This window comes from Lithobates pipiens, unplaced genomic scaffold, assembly GCF_037356315.1.
Source record: "Lithobates pipiens isolate NorthernLeopardFrog02 unplaced genomic scaffold, aLitPip1_a1.2 Scaffold_16, whole genome shotgun sequence".
Lineage (NCBI taxonomy): Eukaryota > Metazoa > Chordata > Amphibia > Anura > Ranidae > Lithobates > Lithobates pipiens.
In genome coordinates this window covers 219061997-219074811 of record NW_027507748.1, presented here as the reverse complement: position 1 = coordinate 219074811, position 12815 = coordinate 219061997, and the positions used below count along the sequence as shown (strand labels likewise).

General features: G+C 39.6%; 1 protein-coding gene across 2 annotated transcripts in view; it reads right to left on the bottom strand.

The window, feature by feature from the left end:
- Positions 1–6855: 6855 nt before the first annotated feature.
- Positions 6856–12815, bottom strand: part of LOC143982389 (KN motif and ankyrin repeat domains 1-like) — a 30454-nt gene continuing 24494 nt past the window's right edge. For both annotated transcript variants that reach the window (XM_077481058.1, XM_077481057.1), the window contains exon 4: positions 6856–7291. In XM_077481058.1, coding sequence (XP_077337184.1) covers positions 7286–7291 — 6 coding nt within the window. In that variant the 3' untranslated portion in view covers positions 6856–7285. The remainder of the gene's footprint in view (positions 7292–12815) is intronic.

The following is a 12815-nucleotide window of genomic DNA, read 5'->3' as shown; positions in this document are numbered from 1 at the left end:
GCGGCAAGGGGATAAAGACCTTTGGTCTTCTAGTATCCATTCACCTGGAGATGGAGTATAAACCAGCAGGTAATGAATATTAGCCTGGCTCTGTATCCCATGATGTACTCAAAGAAAAGTATTTTACAGGTAATATATGTCAAAAAAATCCCATTTCACATTTTGCCAGTGCCCTTTTGTTTGTGTCTCTTTTTCTTACTAGGATGAAGGATGTGGGGTGGATGTTACCGTTAGGTTGTTTCTTTCCCTGAACCGGTATTTTTTGTAGCTGCAGTTGCAACAGCTATGGTACTCTGGATTTAGGCACTTTGTCATCAACTTTATTGGCCCTGAGTCTTCTTTTTAAAGCTGTATGAAAATTAAGTTTTAACAGATGCCTTCCACTGCTATAAGCTGTAATAATTGAATGAAACTTTTCAGCTGTTTTGTAATTTCCAAAAAATTTGTAAACAAATGCCCATCAAAACCAAAATGAAAAATTTCAAGAGAAACATGCAGGCTTTTCAATACTAGCTTTGTGTTGTGTAGTTGTGCAAACGCTAGCTGCCTGGCTATCATGCTGACATTCTTCCCTCAAAACAACAAGTAATGTGAGAATGGCTTCCAATTTTCTGATATTTTGCTTTTATTCTTTCTTGAACTGTATATTTGTTAGTAGTCAAAAACTTAGAAAGTATTGAAACCAGAAAGTCAACATAGTCATCAGCTATGGTAATTTCAAAAATGTATCTTAAAGGGGTTGTAAAGGTTTGTTTTTTATTTTCTAAATAGGTTCGTTTAAACTAGTGCATTGTTGGTTTACTTACCTTTTCCTTCGATTTCCCTTCTAAATGTTTTTTTCTTTGTCTGAATTTCTCACTTCCTGTTCCTCCTCAGTAAGCTGTTCAGTAAGCTGTTCTGGCTGACTAAACACCGCTCGGATGATGGTGTGAAGTTTAGTGAGGAGAAACAGGAAGTAAGAAATTCAGACAAAGAAAAAAAACATTTAGAAGGGAAATTGAAAGGAAAAGGTAAGTGAACCAACAATGCACTAGCTTAAAGGAACCTATTTAGAAAATAAAAAGCAAAGCTTTACAACCCCTTTAACTTTTTAATCATAATGTATACTAGAGATTAGAACCCCTAGACAGTCACCAGGCCTAAATGGCATGCTGTGGTTATCATTTCATCAATATTCCCAAGAGCCAATCCCTGCTTTGAGGGGTCTGTTCCTGGGAAAAAAGTGTCCCCAGCATTATACCTGGCCTCTTGGTGGTGTAGTGTAAACATTATACTGAGCAGGTATTGCCCTTTGTGTTTTGCCCAGGAAAGAGAAGGAGAGGGATGAATGCATGATGGCCATGTCACACTGGATAACCAGTCCCAGCCAGAGACCAGTGAACCATGAATGGGATATTTATAATTTATGCAATCATATACATTTATAGAATGCATGTGGTATGGTGTGAGAATTCTGGAGGATTTAGGGTGTTGATGGTGTAGGTTATGAAGGGTGCGGGGTGTATGGAGGGATTCTGGGGAGTTAAGAGTGTATAGGAAGTTCTCAAGTGTTCAGTGAATATTGGGGGGATTCTGGAGGATTCAGGGTGTAAGAAGGGAATATTCTGAAGAATGCACAGTGTGTGTGGGAGTATTCTGGGGAGGGGGGTGCTGAATGTATGAGGAGGATTTTAGAGAGTGCAGGGTGTATGGTGGGGGATTCTGAACAGTTCAGGGTACATGGGAGGGATCCTGGGAGATGCAGGGTATATGGTGGGGGATTCTGGAGGGTGCAGAATCTGTGGTGGTACACCGCAATGAAAATATCAAGACTTCTATTGTGGCCACTTACATCAGTGCAGAGGGTTACTATTAATGCCAATGATACAAATGAAGGGGCTTAATTTACTTCCATACTTAAGGCCCTAACATTACGACGTGACACCAACTTTATTAACCACACCTCCAGGTTTTCAGTGAGTGGCTCACTGTCATATTTTTCTCCAATGTGCCTTTAAGACATCCCTTCTAACTATGCATGCATGTCTTGGTGCCTTTTATTTGTCTATGTTGTCTTCTTACATTTAATGCCTGCCTCTTGTTTCAAAAGTCTATAGGGGCATGGTTTTGTGGAAGTGGCTACAAATGGAGGTAGGGTTTTTTAGGTTTGATCAGTATAACGTCCCTGGATTTCATTTTGAAAATCTGGTAACCTTACCAGATACACCTGGCTGTCAAGTAAATGTTGTTTTCACTTGATATTCCTGTTTAATAGACTGCTGCTCTTTGCAGGAGTATTTTCCACAGAGTGTTGTTCATTTGGTGCAATCACATGCAAGGAAAAAAAAAACATAGTTTTTGCTTGTTCATGAATGGTTGATAGAAGTCAGCAGAGCTTCACCTTATTCACTAAACTCTGGGGAAACAGCTGTCCCCCCTTGCTAGGTGCAGCTTTCTTTGATCAAAGTAACGATTCAAAGGGCACCTGTACATATTTGGCACCAAGATGTTGCTACTTTTATCTACTCCTCTGGCATCTTGAATTCTATTAATCATTTCACTTCATTGGGTTGTTTCAAGTGTATTGGCACCTTCTAAAAGTTGTTAATACGAAAAACAAATGTGGAGTTAAGATCATAAGACATTTTACAAAGGCTTGCATTTGATGTATTCCCTGAGCCTTCAGGGTTAAAAACAGCCATCGACATACTGTTATTGTCAGGGTGAAGTGGCTCTAGGGACAGTACAATGTGTAAGACACTCTTGGAATGTAAGGCATTTAAAGCATGAGGCTCATATCAAGGCATCCTTTGTGATCCACTGTTTTTGCTTCCAAATTGAATTTTAAATGTGCAAGTCTCCAGAGCATACATGTTAGGACTATTATAATGTTGCAATTATTAACCACTTCAGCCCGGAAGGATTTACCCCATCCCTGACCAGAGCACTTTTTGAAATTTGGCACTGTGTTGTTTTAACTGACAATTGCGTGTGACATGGCTCCCAAACAAAATTGGCATCCTTTTTTTCCCATAAATATATCGTTCTTTTGGTGGTATTTGATCACCCCTGCTTTTTTATTTTTTGCACTATAGACAAAAATATTGCGACAATTTTGAAAAAAACACATCATTTTTTACTTTTAAATATCCCCCAAAAATATATTAAATATATTAAAAAATTTTTTTTTTCCTGAGTTTAGGCCAATACCTATTCTTTTACATACTTATTGATTGTTTTGCGCAAAAGTTATAGCGTCTACAAAATAGGGGATACTTTTATGGAATTTTTATTAATTTTTTTTTTTTTTTTACTAGTAATGGCAGCGATCAGCGTTTTTTTTCATGACTGCGACATTATGGCGGACACATCGAACAATTTTGACACATTTTTGGGGCCATTGGCATTAATACAGCGATCAATGCTTTAAAATTGCATTGATTACTGTAAAAATGTCACTGGTAGTGAAGGGGTTAACCACTAGGGGGCAGGGAGGAGTTAAGTGTGTCCTAGGGGAGTGTTTCTAATTGACTGAGGGATGGGCTTGTAATGATATGGACACTGATAGTTGCTGCTCCCGATGACAGGGAGCAGATGGTCAGCATCCTGTCATTAGGCAGAATGGGGAGATGCTGTTTACATCGGCATCTCCCCATTCTTGAGCTCTGTGACGCGTACGCGGGTCTCGGGTACGTTACTTTGCCCAGCCATGCCCTTCTAAAGCATAAATTAAAAAATGCCAATGTGTGAAATTCTACAAAAATTAGGGTCAAATTGTTTTGGAATTACATATTCCACTATTTCAGGCTGGTCAACTGGTGTTCTGTGGGCTGTATACTTCTATCAATGGTTATATATATATATATATATATATATATATATATATATATATATATATATATATATTATACAAAAAGTTAGGTCCATATATATCTGGACACAGGCACAATTTTCATACTTTTGGCTCTGTATGCCACCAAAATAAAATTAAAATTAAACAATCCATTAAACAATCCAAATTAATTTGAAGAGCAGACTTTCAGCTTTACTTCAACTTCAAATATCAACTACAAATTTTAGGAACTGCAATAATTTTTATACAGTCCCCCCATTTTCAGGGGCTCAAATGTAATTTGAAAAATTAATATAATCATAAATAAAATTTACATTTTTTATGTTTTGTTGAGAATCCTTTACTTGCAATTACTGCCTGAAGTCTGGAACCCATGGACATTACCAAAGACTTGGTTTCTTTGTTTCTGATGCTTTTCAGCTGTCTGCAGTTCTTTGTTTGTGAGTCTTTCTGCTTTTAATTGTGCCTTGCAAGTGAAATGCATGCTCAATTGGGTTTAGATCAGGTTATTGACTCGGCTATTGCAGAATATTCCACTTCTTTTCCTTCAAAAGCTCCTAGGTTGCTTTTGCAGCGTGTTTTGGATCATTGTCCATCTGTACTGTGAGAGCTGTCCAATCAACTTTTCTGAATTTGGATGAATCTGGGCTGGCAGTAAATCTTTAAACACTGCTGATTTTATCCGGCTGCTTCTGTCCCATCTTCAATAAACACCAATGACCCAGTGCCACTGGAAGCCATGTATGCCCATGCCATCACACTGCCTCCACAATGTTTTACAGGTGAAGTTGTGTGCTTTGGATCATGAGCTGTTCTAAGTCACCTCCACACTTTTATCTTCCCATCATTCTGGTACAGATTAACGACCTCAGCCCTAGAAGGATTTGCCCCCTTAATGACTGCGTCACTTTAACTGACAATTGCCGGGTCACATGACTCTGTACCCAAACAAAATTAACGTCCTTTTTTCCCACAAATAGAGCGTACTTTTGGTGATATTTGATCACCTCTGGGATTTTTATTTGTTGCGCTATTAAACAAAAAAAGAGCAACAGCAAAAGCTTTTTGCTATAATATATATCCAAAAAAAAAAAATTTCTTCATCAGTTTAGGCTGATATATATTCTTCTACATATCTTTGGTAAAAAAAAAAACACAATAGGCATATATTGATTGGTTTGCGCAAAAGTCATAGCATCTACAAAAGAGGGAAAAGATTTATATTTATATTCATATATTCTTATTTATTTATTTATTTTTTACTAGTAATGGCGGTGAGCTGCGATTTTTAGCAGCACTGCAACATTATGGAAGCTAGACTGGACACTTTTGACACTTTTTTGGGACCACTGACATTTATACAGTGATCAGAGCTATACAAAGCCACTGATTACAGTATAAAGGTCACTAGCAGGGAAGGGGTTAACACTAGGGGGGCGATCAAGGGGTTAAATTTGTTCCCTCAGCGTGTTCTAACTGTAGGGGGATGGGTTACCAGGGACATGGCAGAGATCACTGTTCCTGTTTACTGGGAACAGTAGATCTCTGACATGTCCCCTGTAAGAATGGGGAATCGACTTGTTTACAAAGGCAGTTCCCCATTCTGCCTATGTAATAGGTGACCGCGGGCCTCCGGAGGACAACGAGCCTGCCCGACCCGCTGGCATGCTCACGCACTGTGCAGCCCGCTAACACCTGCCTACAGCTATGGCAATTTGTGCAGGAGAGTCGACCTGCCGCCGCATAACAAAGGCGACTGGTCAGCAAGTGGTTAGAATGCATTTCGGTTAGAACGCAAGCAAAGAACGCATTTCTAGAACTGGTCTGGCTTTTTCAGATGTTTTTTGGAAGTCTAATCTGGTTTTTCTATGCTTCAGGCTTATGAGTGGTTTGCACCTTGTGGTGAATCCTCTGTATTTGCTCTTGATTGTAGATTTTGACAAAGATATTCCCACCTCTTGGAGAGTGTCCTTCACTTGTCTGGATGTTGTGAATGGGTTTTTCTTCACCATTGAGAGGATTCTGCTATCATCAACCACTGTTGTCTCCCATGGATGTCCAGGCCTTTTATGTTGATGAGCTCCCCAGTGTGTTCTTTTTCCTCAGAATGTACCAAACAGTTGATTTGACCACTCCTAATGTTGCTGCTATCTCCCTGGTGGATTTGTTTAATTTTTGAAACCTTATAATGGCCTGTTTCACTTGCATGGACTGCTCCTTGGAATGCATGATGTAGGTTCACAGTAATACATTCCAAATGCAAATACCACACTTATAATCAACTCCATTGATTGTTAAGGTTAGTTTATTAATTGTAATGGAATAGGTGTTTGTAGAGCAGTTTTAACTTACCTTAAAGCTCATCAAATGCTTCAAAACTGCTCATTGGGCATTTGGGGAGCATTTTACAGTTGTCAGTAACGCTTGTAAAATGCCACTCTATCGCCCATACTAAAGCTCATTGACGCCAGTCTAACACCCATACTATAGCTCATTAACATGAGTCTAACACCCCTACTAACGCAATAGGAGCGCTTGTTAAGCGTTAGAAATTTAGTCAAGTGTGAACAAGCCCTAAGCCCTTGTACACACGGTCGGACATTCTGACGGAAAATATCCGATCGGACCGTGTTGTTGGATAATCCGACTGTGTGTGGGCTCCATCGGACTGTTTCCGTCGGAATATCTAAGAGCTGGGCTATAAAACTTTCCGACAACATGATCCGATCTGACTTTGTCCGATTGTGTGTAGATAATTCCGATCGGACAAAGTGCCACGCATGCTCATGATCAAATTCCTAGACCAAAGCTATTGGCTACTAGCCTGAACGTAGTCCCGTCGTAACGAAATAACGTCATCACGTTATGTACGATCAGATTTTCCGACAACTTTGTCCCACCGTGTGTATGCAACACAAGTTTCGGACAAAATCCGTCGGATTTTGTTGTCGGAATGTCCGACCGTGTGTACAAGGGCTAAGAAGGATTTTTGTGCTGCAGTTTCCAAAAAAAGACATGGGTGCTTACAACAATCAGCTTTTATTCATTTATGTAAAACCTTTATCCCAAAGGGAAAAAACATGCTGCTTTAACTGCTTAAAAAGTGTTAGCTGGTGTTCAGCTTTAATTTGTTAGTCAAGTCGATCTAAATCTGCTAGTGCATCTAACGCTAGGGTTGGGAAGATGTTTTGTAATATGTACAAGAGACATGATTTGGTTTAACACCTGATAGATTTTATAAGCATTCCAACAAGAATACAGTGAATACAGTGAAGCACATAAGTATATTACAAAGATATTAGAAACACATCAGTAACTGGAAAATATGGTCTTCACTACCATGGGAAACATATGAGAATCAGTAATGTGTTCAATGAAATTACTCCTGAGGCCACTATCCACTTGACATCTTCAGTGCTTTTAATACTTAGCTGGCAAGAACCTGAGCGCAACTCATAACTAGAATAGAAAGAAAGAAAAAGATCATAACATAGCAGCTTAAACATATTGCAATATACCAATATACTGTATGTTGCCTTTTCTATAGCCGATAACAGATAGTAGTAAACATGCAGTGGAAAGTTCCTATTCATCCATAGCTGTAAGCACACGCACCTCTGAGAGCATGCAAATCAGGCCTGTTCTTAGTTGTAAAAGCCACTTTGTCATGATCGTACAACCCCCTCTGTTTGATACCATTATGTGCCCCACTGTATCTGCTTTATTTAAAAAATGCAGATTTTTTATTCAGAGTACCTCCCAGCGCTCATGTGACCGCTCATCTCTCCCCTCTCGCAGTCTGACAACTACAGTACAAGGGGCCGAGAACTCCCACTTATATCGGGGGGGGGGAGGGTTAGAGGAGGAGAATTGCTGGCGGTCACGTGAGCACTGAGAGGCGCTCTAAAATCGGCATATTTTTTATAAAGCACATACAGTGGGGCACATAACGTTATCTAACAGAGGGGATTGTATGAATATTATTATTATTATACACAATTTATATAGTGCCAACAGTTTACGCAGTGCTTTACAATGTAGAGGGGGGACAACACAATCACAGTACAGTTTATTACAGAAGGGACAGGAGGGCCCTGCTCGTAGACCTTACATTCTAAAGGGAGGGGGTGGTGGTACAAAAGGTAACATGTAGGGAATGATTTGATGGGGGGTGGCTCGGGGACAGTTGTTAGGTGGGAGTGGGATAGACTTCCCTGAATAAGTGAGTTTTCAGGGATCAGGGAAGGTGGACAGGTTAGGGGCTGATCGGATACACCAGAGCAGGGAATTCCAGAGGATGGGAGAGGCTCTGAAGACGTCCTGAATGTGAGCATGGGAAGAGGTAACAAGGGAGCTAGAGAGCAGGAGGTCCTGGGAGGAGCGGAGGGGACGATTTGGGCGATATCTGCAGATGAGGTTGGTGATGTAGCTGGGGGCAATATTGTGGGTGGCCTTGTATGTTGTCATTAGCATTTAGAATTTTATATGGTGGGGTAGGGAAAGCCAGTGAAGGGATTGGCAGAGTGGGGCAGCAGTCACGGATTGATTAATGAGGTGTATTAGTCTAGTAGCAGCATTCATAATAGACTGAAAGGGGGATAGCCTGTGTAAGTGTAGGCCGTAAAGGAAAGAGTTGCAGTAGTCAAGGTGGGAAATAATCAAGGAGTGAATAAGTTGCTTCGTGGTGTCATTAGTCAGGAAGGGTCAAATTCTGGAGATGTTGCGGAGGTTAAGGAGGCAGGATTTAGCCAGCGATTGGATGTAGGGGCTGAAGGAGAGGTCAGAGTCAAGGATTACACCCAGCATCCTGGCATGTGTGGGGAGGGATCAATGGTTGTGCTGTTGATCTTTATGGTAAAGTCATGTGATGGGGACCGAGAAGGAGGAAATATTGCAAGCTCCGTTTTAGACAGAAAAATAAGGGGTTAGATACCGCGCTAAAAACTAAATAAATAAATCACTAAGAATATAGCTGCAGCTCAAATTTGTAAGATATCTACAAACACCATAACCAAAACATAGAATATAGCTGCGCATAAAGTTAAGCTAAAATAATGTAATAATATATGACAATAAATGACACCAAAAAATCACCATAATAAATATAAAATCATACTCATGAATGAACATGTGATTAAATAAATGTGTAATACGTGATAAAAACGTGATAACAATAATAAATCCTAAAATGAAAGAAATAAAGTAATTATATCAAAAGTCCAGTGAATGAAGTGAAAATGGTGACTTAATCAAATTCTTCTGTGCAAACAGAAACACCAGTGCTTGTGAACCTCCACCACACAACATATGCGCTTACCGGAGGGTAAGCGATACAGGGCCTGTAGTATTAAATCTGTGGCGTCAAATCAACCTCCAGACATCCATGGCAGGAATCAGCTGTGATTAAAATGAGGACAAGCCAAACGATGAAAAAGGAAAACTCACCATAGTGTAAGTCCATAAAACACAGTTTATTTTATAAGCAAAAATATTGCACTTACATTTGTAGAAATATTAAAAGCTCATAAAGAAATGCCGGCACACACCCGTCCTAGGTTCCCCATTACTAAGTCACTCTTTGACGAAACGGACATCGGGAGGGTGACATGCTGACTTCATCGCTGTCTAGGACGGGTGTGTGCTAGCTGGCCGGAATTTCTTTATGAGCTTTTAATATTTCTACAAATGTAAGTGCAATATTTTTGCTTATAAAATAAACTGTGTTTTATGGACATAAGCTATGGTGATTAATAATCTCAAGAGAATATGGGGTGTCCGGCGCTACCTATTATCAAAGATGAGTACCACCCTTATTTCCACTAGACACAATATTACCACAAGACAGTAGGTTAATCGTTATAAATTTGTTGGAAACAATCGAATCCTCACCAAAAAATACAATAAACTGTGCATAAAGGGACTACAGAAAATCTTATAAAGTGCTTTGTGCAAGGATAAGTGCTACATATAATACTTGTTGTGAATCACATGCAATTCACACAATTCCCTATATGTGTTATATTATTCAGCATTCATAAACTACAAAAAATTAGGCTATGGTGCAACCTCATGAAAAACCAAAAACAATATGGCTATAAAAATGTTTCTATAGGCACCAGACCCCAAACCTCATGTGCAAAATAGCAAGATAATTTTACCAAATATATGCATATACAATAAATATCAACCAGGGTATTTATATATTATATACAGAAAGGGGAAAAGGATTTTATATATATATAATTATGTGCATAAAAAATAAATTTAAATCAGAAATAAAAAGTTGTTCAAAAACAACATTAAGCAAACAATAGAGCAAAAAAGTGATAAAACAAAAAAAGGAAGAAAAAGAAAAAACACAAAAAGAGTCTATTAATGTCCACACGTGAAAAAAAAAGAAGAAAAAATAAAAAATGGAAAAAATCATCAAACAAAATCCTTGATTGTGCAAATCCAGCAGGAATAAGGTGACTTTTGTGCTTGTGACTGAATTCTCCAGGTGACTGTGTGCTCCCCCATAAGGTTCCCCACTCACCAGAACGATACACCCCTGCAGGGGTAATAAGCCTTCAGATCAGTCTTTATGAGGACTAAATTGGACTCCCTCCTTTCTTTGGATTGCGCATATGGTGCCTGAAAACTGGGTTCGCATTTAAAAGTGGAGTACCCCGGGAGGGGTGTATTTCTTGGAGCAATCGCATCGTATACGGATTTGAAAGTTTGGAATCACATAAAGACTGATCTGAATGCTTATTACCTCTGCAGGGGTGTATCGTTCTGGTGAGTGGGGAACCTTGTGGGGGAGCACACAGTCACCCGGAGAATTCAGTCACAAGCACAAAAGTCACCTTATTCCTGCTGGATTTGCACAATCAAGGATTTTGTTTGATGATTTTTTCCATTTTTTATTTTTTCTTCTCCTTTTTTTTCACATGTGGACATTAATAGACTCTTTTTGTGTTTTTTTCTTTTTCTCCCCTTTTTTTGTTTTATCACTTTTTTGCTCTATTGTTTGCTTAATGTTGTTTTTGAACAACTTTTTATTTCTGATTTAAATTTATTTTTTATGCACATAATTATATATATATATAATCCTTTTCCCCTTTCTGTATATAATATATAAATACCCTGGTTGATATTTACGGTATTGTATATGCATATATTTGGTAAAATTATCTTGCTATTTTGCACATGAGGTTTGGGGTCTGGTGCCTATAGAAATTTTTTTATAGCCATATTGTTTTTGGTTTTTCATGAGGTTGCACCATAGCCTAATTTTTTGTAGTTTATGAATGCTGAATAATATAACACATATAGGGAATTGTGTGAATTGCATGTGATTCACAACAAGTATTATATGTAGCACTTATCCTTGCACAAAGCACTTTATAAGATTTTCTGTAGTCCCTTTATGCACAGTTTATTGTATTTTTTGGTGAGGATTCGATTGTTTCCAACAAATTTATAACGATTAACCTACTGTCTTGTGGTAATATTGTGTCTAGTGGAAATAAGGGTGGTACTCATCTTTGAGAATAGGTAGCGCCGGACACCCCATATTCTCTTGAGATTATTAATTATTTTGAAAGACCCTTACGGGGATTTCCTGGTTGGGGGGCTGCAACCTGTATATATTGATATTTGGATGTTTTTCGTTCTTTGTACCCCTTCTGCTTCCCGTATTGCATAAGCGCGGCTCGATCCAATCTTTTTAATAAGCTATGGTGAGTTTTCCTTTTTCATTGGGATCGTGATTGCTGCTTACTGGTCTGCCCTTGGATCGTTTGACTTGTCCTCATTTTAATCACAGCTGATTCCTGCCATGGATGTCTGGAGGTTGATTTGTTGTGTGTTGTGTTGTGTGGTGGAGGTTCACAAGCACTGGTGTTTCTGTTTGCACAGAAAAATTTGATTAAGTCACCATTTTCACTTCATTTACTGGACTTCCATCCATATGTCATTCAGTAAGTTTGAGATCTGTGAGGAGATTGAGGGGGTGAGTTGAGGAGTGGAGAGATAGATCTGGGTGTCATCGGCATAGAGGTGGTATTGGAAGCCATGAGAGGTTATCAACTGGCCCAGGGAAGAGGTATAGAGCGAGAATAGGAGGGCCCAATGACAGAGCCTTGGGGTACCCCCAACAGAGAGAGGAAGAGGAGCGGAGGAGATGGAGTTCTAAGTGACACTGAAAGTGTGGTGAGATAGGTAGGAGGAGAACCAGGATAAAGCAGAATCACAGAAACCAAGGGAGTGTAGTTTGCTGAGGAGGAGCAGGTGGTAAACTGTGTTGAAGGCAGCAGAGAGGTCTAAGCCCTTGTACACACGGTCGGACATTCCGACGGAAAATGTCTGATCGGACCGTGTTGTCGGATATTCCAACTGTGTGTGGGCTCCATTGTCAGAATATCCAACGGACAAAGTTTTAGAGCTGGGCTATAAAAATTTACAACAACATGATCCGACTGTGTGTAGAGAATTCCGATCGGACAAAGTGCCACGCATGCTCAGATCAAATTCCTAGACTAAAGCTATTGGCTACTAGCCTGAACGTAGTCCCGTCATAATGAAATAACGTCATCATGTTACGTACAATCGGATTTCCCGACAACTTTGTCCGACCGTGTGTATGCAACACAAGTTTCGAACAAAATCTGTCGGACAAAATCCGACGGATTTTGTTGTCGGAATGTCTGACCGTGTGTACAAGGGCTAAGAGTATGAGTATGGAGTAATGGCCATTGGTTTTAGAAGTTAGTAGGTCATTGGTGAGAGGGGGGGTACAGAGGAGAGACAACGGATAAACGGATGCACAAAAACTGACCACGGTGTCAGGGCTCAGCAGCCATGATAAATGTGGTCAGTTTACAGGGGGGGTGGGCAGAACCAGGCAGGATCAGCCAGGTATTGTAGGTTATACAATGGTGCAAATTACACAGCACAAGCACTGTGCTGTTATGCATGCTTTATAGGAACAGGATATATA